We start from the raw sequence: 27183 nt of genomic DNA, 5'->3' as shown, positions 1-27183 counted from the left end.
AAGAAATTGGTTCAGAATATTTTTTTATTGAACTATATTTCCAACATATGAAATACATTCAAAACTGCATAAAAACCAACAATACATAAAGCCAATACAGAATTCTAAAGTGCATTATGATAAATTCTCCTATCATCCACAAACACAGAACAAAGAACACAAATTACAGATAACAGCACTTCTGATTATGAAGATACATCACCTTAAGCGTAAAGGCATCTTTAAAGTCTCTCAACTAAATAGAAACACACACGTTGATTGTAGCCTACCCCATTCCTCCTACACTACCAGGAGTATAAGAGAAAATGGGAATGAAAAACTCAAACATAGATACACACATCACAAAGGTCACAAAGAATAGAGGAGGACTTTTCTGCTGAATGATATAGACACAGGAACCTGGCACCAGGGGCTAAGTAACCAATGGGAGGCCGGTACGGACTGCGCTGATGTCAGCACTGTAGAAATGAATGAAGCAGTAACACAGCAGGTCATCTCATATCAGTCTATCGTTATGGAATAATGTGAACTGTTTAACACTAAAACCAAACCAGAGATGGAGATGGAGAGGAGCGAGGATGGATTCAATAATTCAGAGAAGGCGGTGGCTCTGAGCAGATGGTAAGTTACTGTAGTGTTGGGTACGCTGGTGTGTGGTACTGGGCGGAGATGAAGTTTTCAGCAGCCTGGTCCTGTCAGTGGAAGGAGAAGCCGGAAGCGGGGAGCCCTCCACACCACTGACTCACAAACTTCAGCACATCCTGGCACTCCGGGCTGTGAGTGGTCTGGGAGGAGGACACACACAGACCAGCTAATCACATATCAGATCACACACATACAGGGAACCACAACGAAGACTGTATGTGTGTGAGTGTGTGTGTGTGCGCGCGCGAGTGTGTATTTGGACTCAACTCTACACAGTGTAACATTCTAAACCTGTGTGAGTGCCCGTGATCAAAAATGTGGATTCATAATAAATCAAACCAAGTGTTTCATGTGGTTAAGGGCTGATGGACTAGCAGCTAAATCAGCAGAGGAGGTAACAAGCACAGTTATGTAGACTCCAGAGCTAACATTAAAAAAACTCCTTACTTTTGTGGCCATTATGAATTTATTCCAGTCATCCTTGTTTGCTGCCTTGCCAGGTCCTTTGAACTCAATCTTATTCCGCAGGACCGGATAGCCTGGGTTGCATAGAGAGAGAGCTTTCATTATGATTGCATTCATATTAATAGTCAACCAATTAACAGATCTGCCATCGTACGTGGGTCTGTTAACTGCCTCCATGAACACAACACACTCCTCTGGGTGTTGTGGGAGACCAGTCTGTCCCTGTATCTCTGGATAGCACTGCATCTCTGTACTCTAAACTAGCGGTTATACGCCACTGTGTCTTGTCAGTGACACTGCCTTCAGAAAGTATTTATACCCCTTCACTTATTCCACATTTTGTTATGTTACAGCCTGAATTCAAAATGGATGAAATATTTTTTTCAATACATGTTCTGCTATTTCAATACATGTTAGAATCACTTTTGGCAGCGATTACAGTTGTGAGTCTTTCTGGGTAAGTCTCTAAGAGCTTTGGACACCTGGATTGTACAATATTTGCACATTATTATTGAAAAAAATTCTTCAAGCTCTGTCAAATTGGTTGTTGATAATTTCTAGACGGCCATTTTCAAGTCTTGCCACAGATTTAAGCCCATTTAAGTCAAAACTGTAATCAGACCACGGAGGAACATTCCATGTCGTCTTGGTAACCAACTCCAGTGTAGATTTGGCCTTGTGATTTAGGTTATTGTCCTGCTGAAAGGTGAATTTGTCTCTCAGTGTTTGTTTGAATGCAGACTGAACCAGGTTTCACTCTAGGATTTTGCCTGTGTTTAGCTCTATTACGATTATTTTTATCCTAAAAAAACACCCTTGCCGATGACAAGCACACCCATAACATGATGCCGCCACCACAATGCTTGAAAATATGAATAGTGGTACTCAGTGATGTGTTGTGTTGGATTTGCCCCAAACATAACATGTTGTTTTCAGGACAAAAAGTTAATTTCTTACCTACATTTTTTGCAGTTTTACTTTAGTGCATTACTGAAAACAGGATGCATGTTTTGGAATATTTGTATTCTGTACAGGCTTCCTTCTTTTCACTCGGTCATTTAGGTTTGGCGCAGGCCTCCTCTGAGCAAGCAGGAGTCAGCACCCTGGACAGCACCTCTGCTCTGCCTACCAGTACAGTATACACTCTCACCTCCCATCAACTAGTTAGGTTGAAGAACCACATATGTTGGGGTTCATATGAAACCATGTGAATGCAAGCAAATAACAGTAATAACATGGCAATTATGAAATAATTATCCAAGGTAAAAGACTCTCCAGTAATTGCTCCCTCATAAAAACCCACCAAGACTTTTCACGCCCCTGGAGTAGATATGGTACAGTCCCAGATACCAGGGTAATGAAATAGAGACGGTAAGGTGCTCTGTAGGGGGGGTTCTCCCACCTACCTGTGATGACGCAGGGCAGGGAGCGGATGCCCGTGTTTGCTGCCAGTAAAGAGGCTTCGTAGGTGTCTCTTTCGTCTTTGGGCAGCACCTGCTCCACCCGCTGGTCCATGGACACCGTCAACACCCAGTCACGGATCTCCTCACGCTGGGCATCCTGGGACACGACAACAAGATCAACAACAGCCTCATAATAATACAATCACAGCCTATTGTTACAGGATAGTCCCAGTACAGCATCATTACACACAGTCATTATATAGTTACATAGCAAAGCCAACAATTTAACCACACAATGATATAGAGCTATCAAACTAACACTGGCACAGGGCAGTCACATGACCACAACATTTCAGACCTGTCATGTTATGTTATAAGACATTATAATGACACAGCAAAAAATGTATTTGTGCCTTACAGTGACGTGTAGCTTAGCAGGGAAAGGAACCTCGAAGGGGATGTCAGTGTCTTGGAAATCAGAGTGGTCCAGAGTATCTAAGTTTCCTTCCTCTATCCCCTGGAAACACCACAACACAGACAACAGCCACCAAGACAACATTCACTCACTATCTCTTCTTCAAACAATCTAATTAAAACACAATGGATAAAGCAAAAATGTGATGTGGGATAGTTACTCATACCACTGTTGTTATGATGAAATCTATATTGCTATAGATCATATAAGCTACTTGTGAAGATTTTATGCTCAATGAAATAGTCTGCAGCTCTAGGTAAAGCTGAGGTGAAACCCCCTCAGTTAAAGCTGAGGTGAAACCCCCTCAGGTAAAGCTGAGGTGAAACCACCTCAGTTAACGCTGAGGTGAAACCCCCTCAGGTAAAGCTGGGTGGAGACTCACATCAGACAGATCCAGGAAGCGGTTGAGGAAAATAAAGGCCATGTTCTCCCAGCCCAAAGCCTGTAGAGAGAATCACATTTATCATCATCAACCTGACATTCACAACTAAATGCCAATAATGAAGTTGAAAAAAACTGATTTTACATTTCCACAAATAATTTCATTTTGAACGTGGGACGATAGGCTACTTCACAATCCAGTTTAGGCACAAAATGATTCATAACCCCTCCAATGGGTATACCTGGAGCACAGACAGACTCAGGGGACATTGAGCCGAATATTTCCCATGGGGCTAGCAACACCAACCCCCCCAAGCCCCTCTCTGCTTCCCGTGATTGGCTGAGGCTCATATGAGCAGTTATCTTACCCTGGCAGCCATGCCTGCCTCGTAGAAGGCCTTGTCAGCTGGGATGAGCTCCGTGTGGCGCAGCAGGGAAATGGACAGCTTGGCAGCCACGCTGACCTGGAGGGATGGAGAGGAGAGTGATGGGGGATGTGAGTGTGTACCACAGCTAATACTATACAAAAACAGGCTGAGTAAAATAAAAGATGAGTACAGTATGTATACCAGGTCAACCCCGTTGGCAGCGGATCGCATGGCATAGTAGTGAGAGATCAGCAGCATCTGCTCAAATTCTTCGTGGGCAGGAGAGTTGGCATCCGAAGACTTGGTCAGGTTCTCACACTGCAAACAGATTAGACAACGAGACCATGAAAAAAGGACCCATACACATCAAATATGGTTATTATACACTGTGACCAGATACTGTCACTATAGTCCCCTGTCTCTCTCTGGTCCTGTACTCACCAGCAGAAGCATGACGTCTCTCAGGTCAGCCCACATGCGGAAGGACTCAGCGCTGTCTCTACCCAGCAGGTTCAGCAGGTCCAGGAACATCCTCTTGTAGATGTTGAAATTCTGTGGGTTGGCTGGGGCTCCGTGCTGAGCGTACAGATTCAGGGCCTTTTCTGCACGGCCCTCTTTGATCAGGTGGGTGGCGTACAGGGCCACATACTTGTGGAGGATTTTGTAACTCTACAAATATTACAGAAATAAAAACAGTAAGGGAATGAAACTGAAGATACAGCGAAAAGGATGAAAGACAATTTCGTGTTGACGGTAGACACAGTACTTGTTTGGAAGCCGTCTCTATGCACTTCTCCCATTGGCCTCTCTCAGCATACATGTCCAGAGCTGCCATGACATCCACTCCTACCAGCTAAAACCAGAGAAGATCACCATTTAGTGGTTAAGAGTATACACTTATCTAGAAACACTACTACAGAAGGACATTTGGTAGTTTTATAAGGTAATGGTATGAAGCCTTGTAATAGTCTGCTTTCTGAAACACGTCTCAAAACCAGCCTGATGGTTACAAACACCCACATTATGAAGTCTTGGTGCATTATGTAGACAATACGCACAGTCCCTCGAAATATGCCATTCTCTTAGAGACATCAGTACTACTGAGCCACATTGATGTGGCAAAACATAGAGAACAAGGACTGTGGATCCATTTTGTTATTCAGCTCTGATTTCTGAGTGGATGGAATATAGGCCACCATCTCAATGATCTCCTACCAACAGTAGGGGGGCAGAGCAGGACGAGGCAGGGAGAGTTGAGGAATTAGAGGTGGGCATACGCTGTGGCATGATAGGACGTCTTAACAGTACACCACCGCAAAAATCACAAGCTTATTCCTAAAAAATGGATATTGTAAGTTATACTGTACTTGCTAAGCACGACTGAGAAATCGGCTTATTATTTGCGATACGTATTATCGTTCAATTGTAGCTACTTACCGAATCTGCTTGGCCTTGGTTTTTCAAGTGTTCTTTGTATCGCTGGTCCACATAATCTTCAAACCTACACGAATATATTACGATTAAAAAAAAGGTATTTAACTTAATCTCAAAGCGCTTGAAAACAGCAAACCAATCAAGAATCAAATAAAACAGCTACAGTATATGATGAGGACTATAATTTTCAGCCAGAGTTGAATGTTTTGAGTGTTTCAAGCCTCCAACAGACAGAGCCGTTAGGACAGACACACAATGTAGAAGGAAAGTAAATGATCCTCCGTTATGTAGGATGACTGTTCAGGAGTTGGAGTACACGGAAGCAATGCAACCATGTAATAGTCCCCCAGATAGACAAATCACAACACAAATGCACTGTACTAAAGCAGCATAATGAGACTGGCATCACATTAAATAGTGGGAGCAAGCAGGGATGTTGAGACAAGGCTAAGTCAAGCATGACAACAGCCGTGTGAATTTCGCAATCACATTGTCTAATCGAATAGGCTTCAACAAAATGTACAATAAATAACTAAACCATTGTAAAGTTAGCTATTGTCATTCAGTCTGGATAAGATCCTAAATGACTATAATGTAACATACAGAATAGATGAAACAGGAATCTCATCCCATTCATTAACTGGAGGTCTGGAGCTACCTCTGTCCTAGGCCTTGTGTTGTTTTCAAGAGGCAGCAACAGCTGACGGGTGCCTGTGAGGCCTCTGTGTGTTTTCTCTTTCTGTAGCCTAATGCCAGATGAGGTATTCTAGCCGGCTAGGCTTGTTGTTAGGGGCGACCAGGCAGAGCCGTAGTGGTGGGCCTGGCCGACAGGCTCACCTTGGATCCAGCTCCTTGGCCACTCTCTTGGCTTTGTTCCATTCTTCTCCCTCAATGAATGCATCTATGGCTTCCTTAATGAGGTCCAGGTTGAGGTACAGCTCAGCCGCCTGAGGAAAATAAAACATTTGGAATCTCAAAAGATTTCTTGAAGGACGCCAGAGACGAGGCATAAAACATGGACGCCTTGGTTTGGGGAAGTCTTTTTTTCAATCAACACACTCGCACCAAAACCATCGCTTTCCGTTGGCAGAACGGCCTCCACACACACCTTTAGATTAATAAAAAGCTGTTTCTAAATGTAGTTTTGTCCAATAAATATTTGTATCAGCGACACAGGGGTCCTGTCTACAAAATCATTGGTTGGATACCAATCTGCTACACTCAATAATAATATACTTTCTAAAAAGCATTTTTTCCAATAAAATTTCACATACCTGTTGACATACAGCAGCCTAAAACCATGCATTTGCAAAATAACACTAAATAATCAATATCAAAAGCCTGTTAGTATTGAGGGATCAACAGCAGGAAGTGTGTGGTGACTTACAGCGCTGTACTTCCTGAGCTGGGTGAGGCGAGGGCCCACAGAGTGGATGACATCCACAGCTCTCTCCTGGGTCAAGAACTTGATGGCCAACTCAGCAGCCTATGGAAGGTCACATACACAGGAAACAATGAGGCACTCCACTCTGGGTCACAGAAACACACAGGGAACATCATATGGCACGACAGTCATCCAAGGCCACAGATAGAGGCTTGTGTCATACACCAGTCGGTTTGTAAGGACAGCACGTGTGGATTAGGTTATAGTGACATTCATTGCAAGTCGTGGAAGTTCTTTTGTGCACCTTCATCCAGCACTTCTCCATAAGGGGCCCGTTGGTGGAGTCCTTGACCTTGAGGTAACACTCCACAGCCCGGGCGTACTCCCCAGACAGCTCCCATTCCTTGGCCTGCTCCACCATGCCTTCAACCCCTCTGCACACACACACAGAACACACACAGACACAGAACCTTGGCACTATGAATTAACTATAACTGAGCTGCATTGTTAAGCAACCGAGGGACCAGATGGATGTGTAGGGAATAACAGAGCTGGAATGAAAGACTTGGAAGCCCATTCTAAGAACAGAAATAAAACTGTACATGTCTGTTGATGTTAAAGTTAAGGAAGTATTCTAAGACACTACTGTGAAGGCAAATACAAAACATTTTGCCCCCGGGGGCCACATTCGGTCTTCATCGAGGTCCGGATGGCCGCACTGAAAATGTGTTAAGTTTTCTCGCTGTCAAAACGTGCAAAAAATGGTCCTCTATCCATCTTTTTTTAATGCTCCCTGACTGTCTAGCTTTCACCTCAGTGATTATTAGCGAGCTGGACATTTTTCAGGAAACTGTATGAACGTAGGTCCATTATCATATATACACCATTTCGGTTTGGTTTTAGTCATTTTAAAGTATATTGAGTTTGTTTTCACCCCCCTATTGGACCCCCTTGTTGGCCGTCTCTTTGACACCCCTGCTCTACACAGTGCCCTGCACACAGACTCACCCCGTTAAAATCTTAGATCTCTCCTCCACTGCGCTACAAACCCAACCCTTGTGATGTTAAAGACAGAGACAAGAGTCAAAGTGAAAGGCAACATGTGTTAGAGAGTTCTGGCTCTCAATTGAGCATGACTGACAGTACAAGAGGGCCGAATTACTCTCAATTGGGGCCTGAACTGAAGACTGTGCAAAATAAATGTCCTACTTTCCTTTTTTCCCCTGTCCTTTTGACATGCCTTTGATGTTTTCCCACAAGTCATTAAAAGCAGGGAAATGATGGTCGGAGACGGATAGAGGCGCTGCGTGTCTGCACTTTAATTAGCTGCTCATTATGGATTTAATTTAGGATAAAAGCTGCCATGTTTTAATAACGCACCGACCCAATGAGCATCTAGATTAATAACAGACCACATCACAACAGTGTGTACATAGCCCTTTCTTTCTTCTCCTTCTCGTTTAACATGTAACATTCAGACACATTTTCTCTGCCTCTCCAAGACCACAAACAGAGTTATTAAAACGTTAAAATAACCAGGAACATGTGATGTAAAAAAACACAGGTGTTATTGTGTGTTTTGCTCACCGGGAGCCCTTCTTGGCAGCCTCCTTCTCGTACTCCTCTTGGAGGACGCTCAGTTTGTTGGGGAGGTACTCTTTACAGATCCGCATGGCATCACTCCACATCTCCGCGTCCTGTGACAACAAAACAACAACACTCAAGTACCCGGGGGGCACCAAACTCTGCGAAGCACATCCAGCAAAACAACCAGTGTGAATTATGGAATGAAAACATTGCGGAGCGCAGTATTCTGTTTAACCTGTAGTGTTCTCTGTAAAGCTACCACCAGATAGCAGAACACAGGGAATGGTGAATTGACTAGATTATGAACCCTTTGATTGAAAAAAAAAAAACTCTAGAGTCGATGTCCGCGCCTCCGCGGAAATTTTATTAACATAACACATTAATCCCCATAAAAATCTGTCAGTTTAAACTAGAGATATTTGTTTAGTTCCATTGGACGCTTCTCAAATCCCCCGTATCTGCCGATGTTGCACTTCCGCAGCTGTAGTGAAAGGTGACAAAGCTAGAGCGGTGTTTGTCAGACCATGAGACATCACGAAAATCGGTCTTCGCACAAAGTCGTCAGGTTGGCCTACAAACTATTATGACCCCTCTATAGAAAGACGAACACCATGGATTTCTCTGTTTTGCTCTACGAGCGCCTTGGGACTCGTCTGAAGTCGGTACAGCCGATCTACCAACTTCTGCCTGTAGCGTCCCAACACTTTGGGCTACACGCTCATATGACCCTCTGTGGAAAGGTGAGACTCTCCCAAACACGTACAGTGCCTTCAGAAAGTACTCAGAGCCCTGGACTTGTTCCACATGACCATCAGGTTCTTGGTCACCTCCCTGACCAAGGCCCTTCTCTCCCGATTGCTAAGTTTGTCCGGGCGGCCAACTCTAGGAAGAGTCTTGGTGGTTCCAAACTTCTTCCATTTAAGAATGATGGAGGCCACTGTGTTCTTGGGGACCTTCAATGCTGCAGAAATGTTTTGGTACCCTTCCCCAGATCTGTGCCTCGACACAATCCTGTCTTGGAGCTCAAGGGACAATTCCTTCGACCTCCTTACTCCTTACTTGAATTTATCACAGGTGGACTCCATGGGTACTGTATGTAAATTGCTGAGGAACTTTTTTTATTGAATCCATTGTAGAATAAGGCTGTAATGTAACAACATGTGGAAAAAGTCAAGTGTTCTGAATACTTCCCGAAGGCACTGTACATGTCGGTTGTTTTGCTCTTGGTCGCCCACAGGTGTCTGAAGGTCCCCCGGTACCAGTAAAACATTTTTTTTTTAATGGACATCTATATGGAGACTGTTTAGTAGAATGCATAAAAATGTACATTTGAGAAGCACTGCGCACTCCCATGCTACAGTGGACATTGTAGGTAGTTAAACATGTCGAAATGAACACAGCATGTATTAATTAAATGTGTCGAGATCAAATATTGTCAGGCAGCATATGAGATGTGAGTAGGCAACTTTTTCTTCCGAAGCCAGAGAAGATTTTCACTCGCTTCAGCTCAACACCAGCCACCATTTTTTGCAATACATTTTGTGGCGGTTTTTAAGTGGTTACAACAATTCAACAATCCTGGGAATATTTTCAGTTGAAATTTGCCGTTCCGTGTTCTAATATGCGTGATCGGAGCACGGTAACGCATATTGAGAAACACCAGGTCTCTTACTTTGTAGTACTTGATGGCCAGCTCTGGCCTCTGAGCCCTGAGGAGGAAGGCCTCAGCCTTCTGGAAGTCCTTCTGTTCGAAGCAGAACTTGGCCTGGCCCACCAGCACGTCTGATACACTGTCAGGGTCGTTGGCCTCCGCCACCCTCTGGGCTCCAACCCAGTCCTGGTTATGGACGTACCTGTAAGGGACACACCGGGCTGTGATTTAACCTCCCTCGTGTTGTTACAGGTTCAAGTTCAACGTTTTGTTTATCAGATTGCAGACAGCAAACACTCTCTGAAATACTTGTTATTCACAGATTAAAGGGCTCCAACTCCAGTTTACATTAGCCAGACGATATGCCACTAAAAACACTAATGTTGTGATCTTCCAGTAGCCCTGTCATACTGTAGGTCTGTCTACAGTATAGAGTACAGTTCTCTCCCACCCTATACACCCCCACCCCTCTCCAGGAAGCAGACATCAAACAGTCTCGGTGACAGGGCTCGGGTTCCTCTGCTACCTGTGTGAGAGTTGAGCTCCCCTCCAACCAAACCTGTCTGCCTGCACCACCACATCATCTCACACTCACTTAATAGGTGGTCTATAACCAATGTACAGAGAAGTCAGGGGAAGTTGTGAAGGGGAAGAGGCAAGAGCTGTGCTGGCACCAGCGCTCCTTTTGAAGTCGACTCAGGAAGGCTTGAAGCTTTGACTTCTGTAGGGGACACATGCCAACGCCACAAGAGAAAAGCTCCTGATACACTTACATCAACACTGCCTCTTTTGGCTTCCCCGCTTTGATGAACTCCAACTCGGCTTCGGCGAACTTGCCCTTGAAAAATGAAACATCACGGCTCAGTGCTCGGTGGTGGAGGGATTAATAATGCATGCGTGACATTTAATGGCTGGAGAAGGGAGAAACACTGCGCTCAGACCCAAATTTGGGCAGGCAACGGAGTAAATATTTTTGAATCTTTGAGACGATGCAAGCTGCAGAGTAACCTTGAATGACAATGAGTGTGTGACTGAGATTGGGAGGAGTTGGAAGTGGTGTGTGTGTGTGTTTGTGTGTGTTTATATATATGTTACCTCATCCTCCAGCATCATGGCGTTTTTCAGGTGGATCTCAGGGATCTTGTTCTTGGTGGAGAGTCGAGCCAGCTCAAAGGCAAAGTCAAAGGCGCTGGGAGGAGGACAAGAGAAGGGTCAAAACCAGTTCCCTAGTCAAGGTCACAGAGGTATAGCAGCTTCATCAATACTGAGTCCTAGGAACGAATGGGGAAGGTCTTAAACAGCTTATGCCTATAGTATTCAATGCTTCAGACTATGAGTAAAACACCACAATAAAAGCGAAAATAAAGACATTTTCAAATTCTGTGTTGCTGAACATTTCAGGCTATTGCATAGGCTTCATACTGAGTCAATCAGAGAACAAATACATCAGATACTTCAAGTACCTCCCAGTGATGGACACTTGACTACAGGGACATTCCTAATCACCTCGTAAACATGAAAGCAATATTGAAGAGCATGGGGTTCCAGGCAGTACAGTAAAGTGCAGTCCAGTGCATTGATCTGCTCACCAGTTGTCTGCTGCAAAGTCGATGGCGGTCTCCAACAGACCGAACTTGTTGAGCAGTTTGACGGCAGCCTCCCCTCCCAGACTCTTGGCCCACAGGTAGGCCACCTGCTTGTGGGCACTGGCTCCCCCGTGGCTCTTCGCCACCTGCCACACACGTAGGAGGGGAAGAGGATTAGGAACAACAGATTCATACGCCCGAAGCTCCCACCATCAACCGCCTCACGTGTCGCTCACTGCACATGCTGAGAGCAGGGAGCGAGCCAAATAGGGGAGAGACAGAGTGAAGGAGAGAGGAACTGTGAGAGAGGAGATCGCTGTAGAGAGAGCAAGAGGAATGGCATTTCTGTAGTGAAGCTCTTAATAAATGGATGTGCAACTGAGTGTTAATTAAAGAGGGTGTGCGTTTACACTGAGTGTACAAAACATTAGGAACTTTTAGGAGCTCTTTCCATGACATAGACTGACCAGGTGAATCCAGGTGAAAGCTATGATGCCTTATTGATGTCACTTGTTACGTCCACTTCCATCAGTGTAAATGAAGGGGAGGAGACGGGTTAAAGAAGGATTTTTAAGCCTTGAGACATGGATTGTGTATGTCTGCCAATCAGGGTGAATAGGCAAGACCAAGTGCCATTGAACAGGGTATGGTAGTAAGTGCCAGGCCCACCAGTTTGAGCGTTTCAAGAACTGCAATGCTGCTGGGTTTTCAAGTTCAACAGTGTTCCGTGTGTTTAAAGAGCGGTCCACCACCCAAAGGACATACAGCCACCTTAACACAACTGTCGGAAGCATTGGAGTCAACATGGGCCAGCATCCCTGTGGAGCACTTTCGACACCTTGTAGAGTCCATGCCTCGACGAATTGAGGCTGTTCTGAGGAGAAAAAGGGGTGCAACTCAATTTTAGGAAGGTGTTCTTAAGTTTTTGTACACTCAGTGTATGTGCCTCTATAGTATAGTGGAGGGCCAGAAAGGAGGAAGCCGAAGTAGCAGAGTTGCAGCCAGGTGGTGATGTTTTTACAGAGAGTGTTAGGAGGCCTGTAAGCAGTGAGAGGTATTGCAGTGTAACACGTCCATCCTGTGCTGCTGTGTTCGCACAGACCACTGTCCTCGATACGGCATTACAGGCCAAGCCAGGGGCGTCATAATCACACTGTCACACTGTCCTGCTGTTCACAGACACTCACCATCTCAGGGACTCTCAGCGAGAGACGAAAGTCAACTCGTGATGTGGGCTAGAGCCCGACCGATATATCGTTACACACACACACAGACACACAAAAAACATATCGGTCAGGCTCTAACGTGGACACGTACCCTGTACGCCTCCTCCCACATGTCGTTGACACGGTACATGTTGACTGCACCCTTCCACTCCTGGCCCTCCATATAATGGTACTCCGCTTCTGAAAACCTGGACTCTGTCTCCAACTCCTGGAATAAATATTAGACAACGCAGACTCAGTAACCTGACAAACTAATTATCCTGGCTAATCTAAACCACATCGAGCCCCTCTCATAAGATATTTTTCAAATTGATACCAATATGATATTTATGTTTTTTCTTTCGACAGCGCCCCCTATCTCCGACCTTGGCCAGGTGCAGGTGAGTCTCAGACAGCAGGTCTGGGTGATGTTTGGCCACCAGTCGAATCACGTCGTCAAACATCTTGTTCTTCTTATACATGGTGATGGCCAGGTCCGGCTCTTCCACTGTCGCAAACAGCCTGCGGATATTCCAGTCACACACACAGTTGATTGCATTGCTCTGCACTAAAATGGAGTCATTCTTAATCTCTGATTACATTAACCGCAAATTAAGCACGAGCAGAAAATATAACTTCTCATCACAAAATGAAGTTGCTGACGATGAATTCTGCTCCACATTTGTCACAGTAGAGATCAATAAAATAGACAGGTATTGGGATGACACAGAGTTGGGGGCACGTGGTGACACACGGTCTTTGTGGCAGGCTGGCAGCGTGTGAGGGAGATGACTCTGTCTAATATGGAAAGGCACAGGCTCCTTTAGAGGGCGAGAGGGGTTGTTCAGTTAGGTGTAATGATTATGTTTCAGACACAACGCAGCCAGGGCACCTTATTAAAGTCCGATTTGCTATCAATGCACAGCAATTGAACACTTTTGTTTGTCAATTTGTTGCAGTAGAACCTTGACCTGAACTGCAACAGACAATGTTCTGGATAAAGTGACTGTTAAATCAGGCCCCTGTAGCCCAATGTCAGCAAACCTTGCCCGTGATAAAATCCATAATTAATTTGGCAGCAGGGTTTTGGTCGATACGGGTTGAAAACAGGAGGGTAATGAATGATAGAGGATGGAGAGAGAGAGAGGAAAAGAAGAAGAGTGGGGAGGAAGAGAGAGGGAGTGGGGAGGAAGAGATGAGGTAGAAAGAAAGAGAGGTTACCTTTCTGCCTCCTTGTATTTCCCCTCTCCCTCCAGGTCCTGGGCTCGGCTGATGTACAGAGTCGACACGTCCTCTGGGGTCATACATTTCGCTGCCAGCTAGGACACAATGTGTGTGAGTGTGCATGGACACCGTACCAAGCGTCACTTTAACTCACTGTGATTGTCATTCCAATTCACTGTGCATAACATCCCACTTTAAAAGAACACACAGGCCTGTCACAACTAAACATAGAAAGCACAGAAGTGTATCCTGTTACAATCAACTGCCTGCCATTTTAAGCTGGGTGAGCCAGATGATAAGATGGGACATTGAGGAGGGTGCATACCTTATGAGCCTGCTCCCACCTCCCAGCCACCGTGTACATATCGATGGCATCTTTGATGTGGTCACCCTTCACAAACAGGGGCTCTGCAACCTGGGTTCGCACAGAGAGACAGAGAGAGACATACTGTACATTCCTTTCTGTGGATTCCAGCGCTCTAGGTAAGTAATGCATCAATACTTTAATTAATTTATGCAAACATGCAGCACATAGGCAGCAGGGAGTCAGGTCTGGAATAAGCAGGCATTGCCAGCTGCCACGTTGCAAGGCCCCTGACTCATCAGAACAGCCGGAATAAGGCTGCGTTTCTCTCCTTCCCTCCCTCCTCTTACCTCGTACTCCTGGATGGAGGCGTAGTACTGGGCTATCTTCAGGTAGTACTTCCCTCCTGACCGGTCTTCCTGTAACTCCAGGATATGGACCGCCTTCTTCCACTGGCGAGCCCCTATGGCAGCCTCGATGGCCTTCGAGGAACAGCTACGATAGTGAGGAGAAGAGGGGGGTAGAGGAGAGGAGAAGAGGGGGGTAGAGGAGAGGAGAAGAGGAGGGTAGAGGAGAGGAGAAGAGGGGGATAGAGGAGAGGAGAAGAGAAGAGGGGGATAGAGGAGAGGAGAAGAGGGGGATAGAGGAGAGGAGAAGAGAAGAGGGGGTAGAGGAGAGGAGAAGAGAAGAGGGGGGGGTAGAGGAGAAGAGAAGAGGGGGATAGAGGAGAAGAGAAGAGGGGGATAGAGGAGAAGAGAAGAGGGGGATAGAGGAGAAGAGAAGAGGGGGATAGAGGAGAGGAGAAGAGGGGGATAGAGGAGAGGAGAAGAGAAGAGGGGGTAGAGGAGAGGAGAAGAGAAGAGGGGGATAGAGGAGAGGAGAAGAGGGGGGGTAGAGGAGAGGAGAAGAGGGGGGAGAGGAGAAGAGGGGGATAGAGGAGAGGAGAAGAGGGGGTCGAGGAGAGGGCGAGAGGAGGCGTTTGCACCATCAAAGGACATAGAACTAATCAAAGAATACAATACAAAGCAACTTTATTCATCCACTTGGAACAACTAATAGGCTATGTCCAGCCCAACCAGGGAGCAATTAAGACTAGAATGGCAATTAAGACTCATTGTTACAATCCTGTCAAACCACTTTTATTGGTTATTTCTTCAGTTGATTCCTGTGTTGATTCCCAGCAGTAAGTGATTAGTAGGGGATGGAGCTTTAGCGAGGCCCATTATGCCAGTCAGTCAGACCACCACAGTATTACCAGAGGGCCAGCCATCCAATGAGCATCCAGTGTGCTATCTAAAGCAGCCTGCCCTCGGGACTGGAGCCCTGCGCTGCCTAATGAACAACACCTCCATTTGATTACACAGGAAATGAATCATTCACTTCACTATAAACAAACCCCTCACACCACCTCCTCCTGCCTCCCAACTTCTTTAATCTCTATCCGTCACTCTATCACTCCCTCTACACCTCTCTTCCTCCCTCCCTCCTTGTAGTACGTGATGGGCAGACAGCAGCGCTGACTCACCCAGCCTCTATATAGTGGTTGATGGCGGCGTCCAGTTGTTTCTGCTGGACCAGGTAATCTCCCCAGGCCTCCTCCAGTTTCACCACGTCAGCCGGGAAGGCAACACGAGCCAGTTCCACAGCTCCGCTCAGGGAAAGACGTCACAGTTACATTAACGTCAATACAGTTCACAGTTTATTCTCCAAACTCATATCCAACTCAGTCAACAACATAATGACTGGGCTATTAATGAAATAACTAATACATACTGTATGAATGGTCTCGTCCTAACCACTACACACTGGCGATATTCATTCTTATATTCACCCTCAGTGCTGTGTCAGGCCTACCTTTTCTGAAGGCGTTACCCTTGCGGTAGCAGTCCAGAGCCCTCTGGTTGTTCCTGATCTTCTCAAACAGATCTCCTGCCTGATCATGGGAGAGAGGAAAGTTACTTAGTTCAACTCAACTTCCTCCCTCTCATTAAGTCACTTACAGTGCCTCTGGTCCATAACCAGATGGTTCAAGAGCAGAAAGAGAAAGAAACAGAGAGAGAGAGACATTCAGAGAGAGAGCAAGAGAAAAAGAGCAGACCAAGAGAAAAACAGAAGGCCGACTAACATCCTCCCAGACACATCCTTTATTAAGACAGACATACACTTTCCCTGACATCGGTTCTGAGGAGAGGAGTCATCCACCACAGAGACACAGGCAGGAAACAAAGGTTCATGCTGTACACAGAGACACTGAGCTAGAACACATCTGTCTCTCTCTGCACCAACTTCACCTGCCTTACCAGAGACAAACCAACTTCTCTATCACACACAAATCACATTGCGAGACAATCACTCCGAGTCGCTCTGGGCCTCTCCATCAGGAGCGCATGGCGGGATCTAAGCAACCTTTCACCTCATTCCAAGACTTTTACTCTGTCGCTGGATACAATACTCGTCTTGAAGAAGCCTCGTGTAACGACAGCCGCCGAGTTCGCGGTGTGATTTTGCAGCAGTCATGACACCCACCCTCTCATAGAACTCTCCCTTGATGAGGGCAGCCGCGATCCTGTTGATGACGTCAGAGTTGGTGACCAGCTCCTCGCGGCTCATAGCCAACCGGGCGGCCTTGGCCGGTAGGCCCGCCTTGAGGTAGAGGTTGATGGCGCCCGTGAAGTCCTCCTCCCCCTCCTTGACCTCGCCGGCTTTCTCATCCTGGTTGGTCTCCATCAGCCACTGGTAGTAGCTGTGACGCAGGTTGTCCAGCTCTGGGTGGCCCTGGGAAGACACTCCTTCAATAAGGGCTATGTTGCACAGTTTCATGGGGGAAAAGCTCTGTTATTATTATGAATTGTTTTGCAGATAGCTGATAAAATAACAATGCCGTGTGCGGGTAGTACAGTCTCTCAGTGTTCGTTTACCTTGGACTCAGCCACAGCGATGCAGTCGTCCCACATGTGAAGCTCCTGATACATCTCCATCACCTCATCAATGGCATTCTACAGAGCGGTCACACAACACATCGACACACATCCAAGTGAGACTGGGGAGGCTCTTCATGCTTTCCCTACAGACCAAACGCTTCACTGAGTTGTATAGTGTTAGACAGACATTCCAACATTCAAGTTACACCCTCCTACCTGCTCCATATAGTACATCTCAGCCAGTTTGTAGTTCTTGTCCAGCATGGCGAGGCGTGCTTTGACTTGGTAGAACTCGGTACCATCACCACCCTGGAGATTAGACAAGGCAAGTGTCACATAAGACCAACTTCAACATGTTTCTGAAAGGCTACAGGGAATGGCATGTCCTTTCTATCAGACTGGGGCAGGCCGCCCTGCATTCAACAATGGTAAACAGGTGCTGGGGGTTGCGTGTGTGGGCATGCATGTGTGTGATTAGCATTAATGGAGTTTAATAGCCCAGTGGAGCAGAGTGATGTAATGGATGGATTGACTGGCCAGTCAGGGAGCAGCTGTGCTGGCAGGGGTGCCAATGTGTCCATGTTCCAGGGGGCAGAGAGACCCACACAGGGGCCCCAACAGACACCCAGGGCTGAGCCCCGTGGCCCCAGATGGGACACCTGGATTGGATTGCCTCCAACTCAGGGCCTGGATGACGATGGACCCAAACTAGAGCCTCCAACACTACTCAGTATATCTACTGCCAGTTATGAAGGGAGGTGTGGACCGGCGATGCATGACAGACCAACACACTACAGTACGTACGTATTCCTTTGAGACTTGGTCAGCGATGTTGTTAGTCTGGTTCAGAAAGCGAGCTTTGGAGACGTCCCCCAAGGCAGCGAAGCACCTAAAAAACACACAAAACAACGTAAGGCACACTGAGGGCGCAGCAAAAACAAATGTGTACAGACAAAAAACTCTTGACATAACCTCTAAAACAAACACCAAGGGTGTTCTATCGACAACCTTCAGCCATGCTACAGCGCCGGGGTGAACATTTCAACGGCTTTCCAAATTAGGCCTCCTGTATCACCAGCTTTCGGGGAAGTTTGCATCACACTAATAAGCTGCGTTCGCAATCAAAAGAGGAGCATCTCTTTTTAGCTACCTACCCTCCTTCATTTACATTCTCCTCTGCAGACAAAACCTTTTTTACCCCCCTCTGCATGATTTATGTAAATCAACCCCCATACATCATGAACGGCCGCTGCGTTACTGATGCCATGCTACAGTCAAATCTAACTTTCACCCTGCAGAAAAAGCGAAAGACAAAGAAGAAAAAAAAATCACAAAAGCTTAAGTAAGCACCACCAGAGTAAGTTAAGTGAGTCCTATTGAGAGAGATAGCTTTTTCTAGCCAGGGCCACATCGTTCAACGTGACACAGAGTACTCTCAGTTCTGGGTGAACTGCTTAGCGCTGTACTATTTCTCCCCCCCCAGTCACGTACGCATAGCTCAGATAAAAACACTGAGGAGGCTGCTCCGGGCTAAACGTCTTCACGGGAGGCAAGTCACTTTTCACCAGTTAAAACGGAGAGAGAGCGAGAGAAAGGATTGTATTAGAAGATAAGCCTAACGGTGCTGTTGTTTAGGTTTTACCGAGCCCCCTTGGGGACACGCACGACGACATGAGTGGAGTGTGTGTATGTGTATGTTGAGGCATGAGTGACGCAGTATGCGTGTGGTCCCCCGTTGTGCTGACCTCTCTGCGATGTGGAGCTGGCGGGCCTCCAGAGACAGTTTGCTCAGAGTTTTCCACATGGCCTCCGTCTCCGAGGACATCTCCAGAGTCTCCAGGAACGCTGTAGCTCTGAGGGAACACACACACACACACACGTGAGTCACACAGCAGGACCATCCACAGGGACAGCTCACAGCAGGAGAGAGCAACAAAGTGTAACTAGAAAAAATAGATTCAACAGAAAAACAACCCTCTTTTTTGCAGCTATAGGGTGACAGTTTGAACACAGGGATTTTTCCGCCGAAGCATTTTTTCGGTCCTCCTAAGTCCAAACAGTGTACAATTGAATTTTCGGGACAGAAAAATGTTTCAGTGTAAACTTAAACAACTAAATATGTACATATACAAAGTATGTAGAAAAGATAATGGACCTATATATATATATTTGTATAATATAATCTTTGAGAACTAACAATCACCAAAATAAAAGCTACATAGTCAGGGAGAATTTAAGATTCCCAAAACAATGAATATAGCAGTATTCATTTTGTGAGTATGTCTGAGCAAGATAATACAGTATTAGCCATGGCCAAATGAATAGAATTCATTGTATGAAATGTTCTGAAATGCACACATTTCTCTACAGTGTCAAGATGGTGGCTTGTAAAATTTTCTACAAAATTCAGCCGCTCAGAAAGGGGTCGACAGCACCCATTGCCACGACCCCACCACCTAAGCCCCTCTTTGAAGAAGAAAAGTGGCAGTTGTCAAAATAGACTACATGCACTTCAAATAGGCGGCATTGAGTGTGGAATGCGGACCAAAATAGTTGCATTCTAAACCCACATTAATTCCACCCTGGATGTTGCACAATTAGGGATCTTATCAAAAACCAATTCAGCAACTAGAATTGGAATACATTGTAAGCTGCCACTTTTGTGCATTCCGAAAGACCCACTGCATTCTTACAAGGTATATACTAACCTATGATAGTCGCCATCGTCAATAGCTGTTCCAAACTCGATAAGGCCCTCGTCCAAGGTGTAGGACACAGTGTTGACCCCCTCAGTCACAATCACCTCTGTCTTACCATTGGACCTCTCCAGATCCACCACATCCCCCTGTGGAAAACAGAGAGGCCAAATCAGCCCTATTCTCAGCCCTTATAGTTCTACCTGCTAGGAGATAATTACACTGTGTGCCTTTCACTGCACTCAGAGACTTAATCAAAGGTTCGTCAAGACAGAGGAGGACAATAAGAACACAGGCATTACTAAATGAATGTTTCTGAGCGGCTGGGGGGTGAAAAAGAAGAGCGACACACAGTCGGTCACATTGGGTATTAAACTTCAAGGTCTATAAACAGAAAGTAGTCAGCTCAGTAGTTCAGCCACACGGTGACTAACGTTAGCCCCGCCAGTAGCATTTGAGCTGGCCGGACACCCCCCCCCGCCCCTGCCCTCACCCTGAGGGGGAACATGGTGGCTCTCTCTGGGCTGTCGATGTTGTACCACACACACAGGTTGCCTCTGTTCTGGCTCACCACCACGTCACTGCCAGGAACCCACTGCACGTAGGAGCAGAAGCTCAACACTGTGGTCTTAACACTGCTCTCTATGTCATACAGGTGGAGCTGAGGGAGAGAGAGAGAGAGAGAGAGAGAGAGAGAGAGAGAGAGAGAGAGAGAGAGAGAAGCAGGTCTGTTACTCAAATAAACTCAAATCCGAGCAGTAATGCACCTTTCAAAACCAGAATTTCAGCTCTACTGGGTCCTCGACAACAAATTCTAAACCATAGCGAAACATCTGAGTACAATGAGTCACTTTTTAGTCAAAAGCTCCCAAAGGGATTCCCAATTAAAATGCTTGGCATCCTTTGCCCAGGGCGAGCACATCAAACAGGCATAGCTCTAGGCAGCCCGTTACTTTGAGCTGCTGCTGCTGCCTCACCCGCAGCTTCTTGTCCCTGAAGAGTAGCTTGCGCCCCGTCTCATTGAGCTCCAGCCAGTCAATCTTGGAGTCGTGGTTGATGGTTCCCAGGTTGTATCCGCCGGCCAGATCCACTGTGAGTGGGAGGGAGAGAGATTACCTGAGCTGTGCCTCGAGGTCGTAGCAGCAATCAATGACTGGTGGCATCGAGAGACCGAGAAGGAAAACATTCTCAACTCCAGAGTTTGTACTAAGAGGGTAGGTGGTGTATCGTGTTTAAAGCCACATTATATATCTATATATCTGCTAGAGATGAGATAAAACGGTATGTTGTAAGTGAGGGGCGTACAGAACAAAGCCATGATGCCATATGAATATGTCAGTGTTCACAGTAGTATACATCCACTCTGACAAACATCTATGATTCTCTAATGGATCATGTGACAGAGAGGTCTGGCATCGCTTCTCCTTTTATTCTGTAATCAAGCTTCTGAGAAGCTAAAAAAGCATTTTCCAATTTACACTTTCAGAGCGAGGGAGGGAAAGAAAGAGGGAGGGAAGAGGGAGGGAGGGAGGGGAGAAGCGACACTGAAAAAAAAGAGAAACTGCTCCTGTCATTCAAAGGGGAGAAATAAATTGGATGGAGGTTGTTTCTCATTTTCACCACCTGAACAAAAAAACTGTTCGGCAGCGACAGAAGGACATGCCTGGACTTAATTAGCACAGGAAGTGGACAGGGCTTGGGCAGATGGCGCTCAGCTCAGCCCTGCACTGTGGCGGGGTCTGGGCTTGGGCCGTGCTTTAGACTCTACACCGCCGCCCACCACCCCGCCCACCATGAGGTCAGCGCCTAATTGAAAGGCCCGTTATCTGGAAGCGGCATATGCCTGTTTGTCTCAGCATCATTCTCTACCGGCCCTCACAGGCGCTAGCGTCTTAAGTTGCCCCAGGGGAGAGAGGGGAGGAGTGGGGTAAGAGAGCGATGGGGTGGGCCCGCTAAAATCAAACAATCGTTTACCTAATCAATACCTAGCAATGTGGGGACCAAGTCGCTCGGAGCAGCGCCTGCCTGCCTTTACATGAATGGGTATCATCCATCACAAAAAGGGCAGGTCAGCGTCTTTATGTGTTAGACTCTCTTTATCTGGAAATAAGAATGGATGGGAGGGCTGGGCTGGAACTTGGCCTTGGAGTGAAGGTGACCGACACTTTTAGTTAAAATATTTAGCAATTACTTCACACGGTCACTCTGGATGCAAATTCCTTCACTAGATAGTAATAACCTAGATAAAAACACATGACACGATTTTACATTTCTGGAAAAACTAAAGGCCTGAGAATAAAAGCTGCAGTCAACAAGCACCAGAGTCATAACCTTGGCTTGACCTTGACCAGAAGACAACCCTTCTGCAGCACAGAAGTCATGTCTTCGTGTCCTCGGTTCACCATCTCAAGGAGCATAGCATCACACATATTCATGACATGACACACACACACACTTACCAATGGCAATGGTCTTGATGTCAATCAGGTAAGCTAACTTTTTGTTGCCTTCAACCCCCCTCTGTTTCCTCTCATTGAGACGAACACTAGAGATGCAGACACAGTAAGCAGAGGGGGAATGTTAAAACTGAACATCCAAACATTAGCACAGAAATATCTCCAATCTGACAATCTTGACAGCCTGAATACATTAGGATGGATTTGTAATGACTAACTTGGCGCACTGAAAACGGACTTGACAGCTGCATGCAAAACGCTTACCCTTCTCATGCATTCAAAGTATGCCCGACTGTCATGTACAAACAAAAGCTCAACACTACCACCTAGTGACCATTCTTCACATAAGAGTAGAAGACAAGCAAAAAATGTCTCAGTGACGTTCGAAAATGCAACTGCTTTCTATAATATAATATGCTATAAATATATGCATTACGAGGAGAATGAGTGAAAGCCAACCTGATTAGATGTGGGTTCATGAACTCAGTTCTCACTGATCCCAGGATGTCGTTGCTGCCGTACTCCACCAGCGTCAGCTCCCCAGCGTTGAAAATCATACACACCTGACACAACACATCACAGTCAGCAGCCGACTCCCTACCATTAGGAGAGAATTCGGAATTCCTATGTTCAAGAAGCAATGACAGGCAGTTAACAGGGACATGACGTGTATTTTATTATTCATAAGTTGGGATTGCAGAACCTGAAAACTCCTCACTTCAGCACATAAACTGCAGACAAGGCTAAACAGGGACAGAAGAATGGAATCGTACCGTTTCATTTTCAAAGAAGAATTTTTCATTCCCCCCGGAGCCTTGCCATGCAACCTGAAAAAAGAACGGCAGAGGGGTCTTTGTTTACCCGGGGCGAAGTGCGGTGGGCGTCACTTCCTGCTTTACACTACATCACACACACATACATACTGCAGCCTGTTATCGCGCATGTCTGTCATTTTCGACAGCAGCACTCCAGCTCCAGTGAAGGCTCTTTGAGAAGTCTCCGTTAAACAGGGATTAGCACACCGAACCGTGACAGCCCTTGAACTTTTAAAACAAGTCCTTGGAACTTCCAATAGAGCAATTTGTTTCTCACTGTGACAATACGGAAGAATATTCCCACAGAGGAGGGGACGGTGGCCCATAAAAAAAAAAACATTTCTTGCACTCAGTGTCTTGATTCTTCCAACGGCTCACTTCAAATTTGAGTCTGTATACCACACACATGAGCAGGTAGAGAAAGAATTACCTGAACTAGCAGAGTAAAGGATTTGTGAATGGCCAGACTATCATACCTCACTGAGCTTGTTGGAGGCCAGGTCTCCCAGTAGCAGGGTATCAGAAGTGTGGCCCACCAGATAGCGGTCCTTCCCCATGATCTTCACCTCGTCTATCTCATAGCCATAGTGGGACTTCAGCACCACCCGCATCCCTGTAGACAGGTTCTTTACAATCACCTGGAGACACATTGTTCAGTTAGTAAGTCAGAGCCTCAAACCCGCAAGGAAATAAGTGACAAAGAACTGTTGGGAGGGTGGTGTGATGATAAGTGAAGCTCAATACAACCATGTCTCTGAGCCACAACTCAAGGACTGAAGTTGAACATACCCCGTCAGATTAACTGCAGTGCCCCGCTATCGTTCTGAACTGAAGGCGGTGAATACCACAACGTACCTGACTCAGTCCCACATAAGTCATCTCAAATTTGTTCTTGTAGATGCTCCTCCGTAGGCAGCAGTCAAACTGTTCCACTCCCCCACACAGTGTACCCTGAACACAGGGATTGACAAAAACATGTTTATGAAGCTGTCACAAAAGCTGTGAAAGGCAACGTGTTGTCTACTTTCTACAGTACTGGGAGCTAAATCAAGTATTTCATTACTGTTGTGAACAGGTGTGTTCGTTCATGTATGGTTACTCACTGCACAGAGGCGTGAGCCATCCTTCTTCCAGGCCAAGGCAGTGATGGTGTACAGGTTTGGAATCTCTTTAGGGGATGCTTCATCCCATGCACCTTTCCGAGGACCCCAGTTGAAGACTCTCAATCTGAAATTATATAATTTGAACAAAACAGTTTATCACTCAGAACTTCCTGCTTCCAAGCAATGTAAGATACGTTTGTAATATCATGCTTATTACTTGTATACTGATGTATCAAAATGAAGACTGACCGGTCATAGCTGCCGATGACCACAGACTGTCCACTGGGACTGGTGGCAGCCACAGTGAACTCTTTCTCCGAGCGGTCTCGGCTGTAGTCAAAAGTCTGCTGGATGTGACCCTCCCTGCCATAGGCCACTATCTTCTTGTCACATCCAGCCACTATGATGCTGTTGGTGCCCCATGCCAAGGCATATGGTGGGCAAGGGTGGGTCAACAATTTGCCCTGTAAAAATATTGGAGAGACATGCATCAACGCATCTACCTGATAAGATGTTGTTTTTTTTAACAGTGAAATGTGAGAGCAAAAGGTTTGACCCAAGGAGTACTATGAGAAAATTCCCAGGGACACATTGAAATGATTTAATGTCAGTATTGGGTACAGTACCTGAGATTCTCCTGAGCCTTCGTCATCAAAGAAATATCTTACAACAGTCCCGTCTGCATGGCCTGAGAGCATGCCCTTCCCAGAAACACTAGCAGACAGAGAGGAGTACAGCATTAGAGCTACAACATCAGACTATAACTTTGAATGAGAGGGTTTAAAGAAAGAAAAAGAAAGGCACATACTTCGATGTCAATGAGACAACATAGGAATCTGTCCCGTAGACCGTAGATGACTTGTTTGTTTTTGTGTTGGCAAGGCGAACCTGGGAGGAAGCAAACAAAACTTATCAAGATCCAACACAATGTTCTGAAAACTCATAGTACTTCCTGTTATTGAAAATACTGGCAGTAAAAAAAACATTGATTGTGTAAATGACTTACCTTTCCCTCCGTTAATCCAAAAACGATAGCGTGTTCTGCTGGCCATAGCAAACAAGTCAGAGCACTCTGAAACACAATGAGATTGCTTTTAAATTGACTGTTGTTTTGCATTTTTGGTAAGTAACTCAAAAGAGAGCTTGAACATAGTTCTATCTCATCCCAGAAATGTGTGATTACTTACTGTCTGTACAAATTTGTTGCAGATGACCTTTTTCTCGCCCCTGTGAGAAATAAAGAAGAAACATCACACTTCAGACAAAGAGATGGTAGAGAGGGCCATCTGTGAATCCAAACCCAGCCTAAATACAAATACCAGAAGCATTCTTACCATTCCTCTCCGATTTTGTAGACATAGATTATGTTATCAGTTTGGGCAATGGCAATTTTTGTGGAGTCAGGAGAAAATGCCATGGCCTTGACAACATAGCTCTTCTTTCCATACTGCAAGAAGATACATTTCACAAGACCATTATCACTCTATGGAAAATCCAGATTCAGTGGCAAGCTGTGTGTGAGTGTTTCTGGGAAAAGCTTCCGGTATCAAACTGGTCAGACAAAAAGTTGTGTGTACACCATTGATGAGAGGATTACATGATAGTCAAACTTGACAACTGAGATGCCTACTAACCTTAGAGTCTGCAGGCTTAGTAGAGAACTTATCCCTTTTCTCTCCTTGCTCATCGTACAGTAAGACCACTCTGTCCACAGTGCATACAGCAAATTTGCCATTATTCGGTGCCCATGTCATACAAGTCACTTTTGCAGCTCCCTCCTGTGGTAAAAAGGGACAACAAATTGGATACCATGTCAGTATAGTTACTTCACACGGGTAACTAGCTGTAACCTCAGTGAACCTGGCAGTGTTTTTCTTCAATCCTGCCTCTGGACACACACCGAAAAGTCTACACACCCTGACCTCTAGGACCTTCAGTTGAAGAAAAAAAATGGACATAAGTTAGCTAACGTTAGTAAAAAAGTTATCTGGCTAGTTAAGGACACTTGCTGAGGCTTGCTAGATATCAATCAATCAATCAATCAAATGTATTTATCAAGGCCTTTTTACATCAGCAGATGTCACAAAGTGCTATACAGAAGCTCGGCCTAAAACCCCAAACAGCAAGCAATGCAGACGCACAAAGACATTGTTCATCTGGATATCGCCACATGAAACCGAATCTCATCGGGATCCAGTTGTATACATTTCACATCTGTATTACTCTGTATTATTGACGCTGGTGAAGAAACCTCTTTTTTACTTTTAAGGTAGGAATTGAACAAGTAACTGTGCCTAAGTGACAGTATACTCTGCACCACGTGTGTGCCATCAGACCATCCGAAAGACATGACCAGGTTGAGAAAAGTGCTGTGAGATGAAGGGACAGATAACAGCAATAGCCTAGGTTGGAGACCTAAAGGCACTAAGTGTGGAGATTTCTGTTTAGTGTGATAGAGGAAAATAAGAGACTGCTATCCTGTAATACTGACTTTCAATGTGGGGCTGGTGGCAGCAATATATACATTTACGGTGAAGCTGGGGGTAGAAAATTCAGTACATAACACATCGAGGCATACTAGGGCTAGCTAGCAGCAAGCTAACGTTAGTCATCAAAGCATTCTAGTTTGTTAGCTAACGTTAGCTGTGGTGGTTAACGTTACTAGCTACTGTAGTAGTAAAATGGCCGTGCTTACTTGGGGCGTTAAAAGCGTCTTCAGATGCTTTAGTTGCATGGTTGAAATCTATACTAATCTATGTAACTGATATAATGTGTAGTCTTTATAATATAATCCCGAAGTTACTGCTGTTTACGTTAGCTAACGTTAGAATTGGTTATGTTGATAAGGGAGGCAGACATTTTTCAAAACATCCGTTCACCCTGGTTACAGTTGTCTGGCACGTATGTGGGCGTGTTACCCAAAAACGTCTGACGACAGCACGCACGAAAGTATGCAGAGCTTGGATATATATATATATTTAACATTTTAACTATAAAATATTTGTAAATATAATAACAGCTAGCAAAGCTAGCTTTACATCGAAACGCAAAATAGAACAGTGCTATGGAAATGCAAAAAC

General features: G+C 45.6%; 1 protein-coding gene across 1 annotated transcript; it reads right to left on the bottom strand.

Annotated features, from left to right (window-relative positions):
• Nucleotides 1–10: 10 nt before the first annotated feature.
• On the bottom strand, nt 11–27009 carry ift172 (intraflagellar transport 172). The gene is made up of 47 exons (XM_042300786.1): nt 26799–27009; nt 25738–25881; nt 25438–25550; nt 25291–25330; nt 25110–25175; nt 24912–24991; nt 24730–24817; nt 24353–24567; nt 24104–24227; nt 23856–23951; nt 23477–23638; nt 22959–23012; nt 22645–22748; nt 22189–22274; nt 20707–20819; nt 20223–20390; nt 19742–19878; nt 18779–18886; nt 17838–17922; nt 17250–17342; nt 17031–17108; nt 16639–16887; nt 15967–16045; nt 15638–15758; nt 14463–14607; nt 14134–14223; nt 13806–13903; nt 12971–13106; nt 12697–12813; nt 11383–11525; nt 10889–10982; nt 10567–10631; nt 9815–9995; nt 8143–8252; nt 6860–6989; nt 6559–6657; nt 6009–6118; nt 5175–5238; nt 4504–4590; nt 4179–4406; nt 3939–4055; nt 3738–3833; nt 3371–3430; nt 2932–3030; nt 2517–2670; nt 1093–1184; nt 11–785 (listed from the first exon to the last, which is right to left on the bottom strand). Exons 1-47 carry the CDS (start codon nt 26835–26837, stop codon nt 696–698), a joined length of 5247 nt encoding a protein of 1748 aa, XP_042156720.1. The 5' UTR covers nt 26838–27009; the 3' UTR covers nt 11–695.
• Nucleotides 27010–27183: the final 174 nt, after the last annotated feature.

This window comes from Oncorhynchus tshawytscha, linkage group LG18, assembly GCF_018296145.1.
Source record: "Oncorhynchus tshawytscha isolate Ot180627B linkage group LG18, Otsh_v2.0, whole genome shotgun sequence".
NCBI lineage: Eukaryota > Metazoa > Chordata > Actinopteri > Salmoniformes > Salmonidae > Oncorhynchus > Oncorhynchus tshawytscha.
This window is presented reverse-complemented; position numbering and strand designations above follow the sequence as displayed.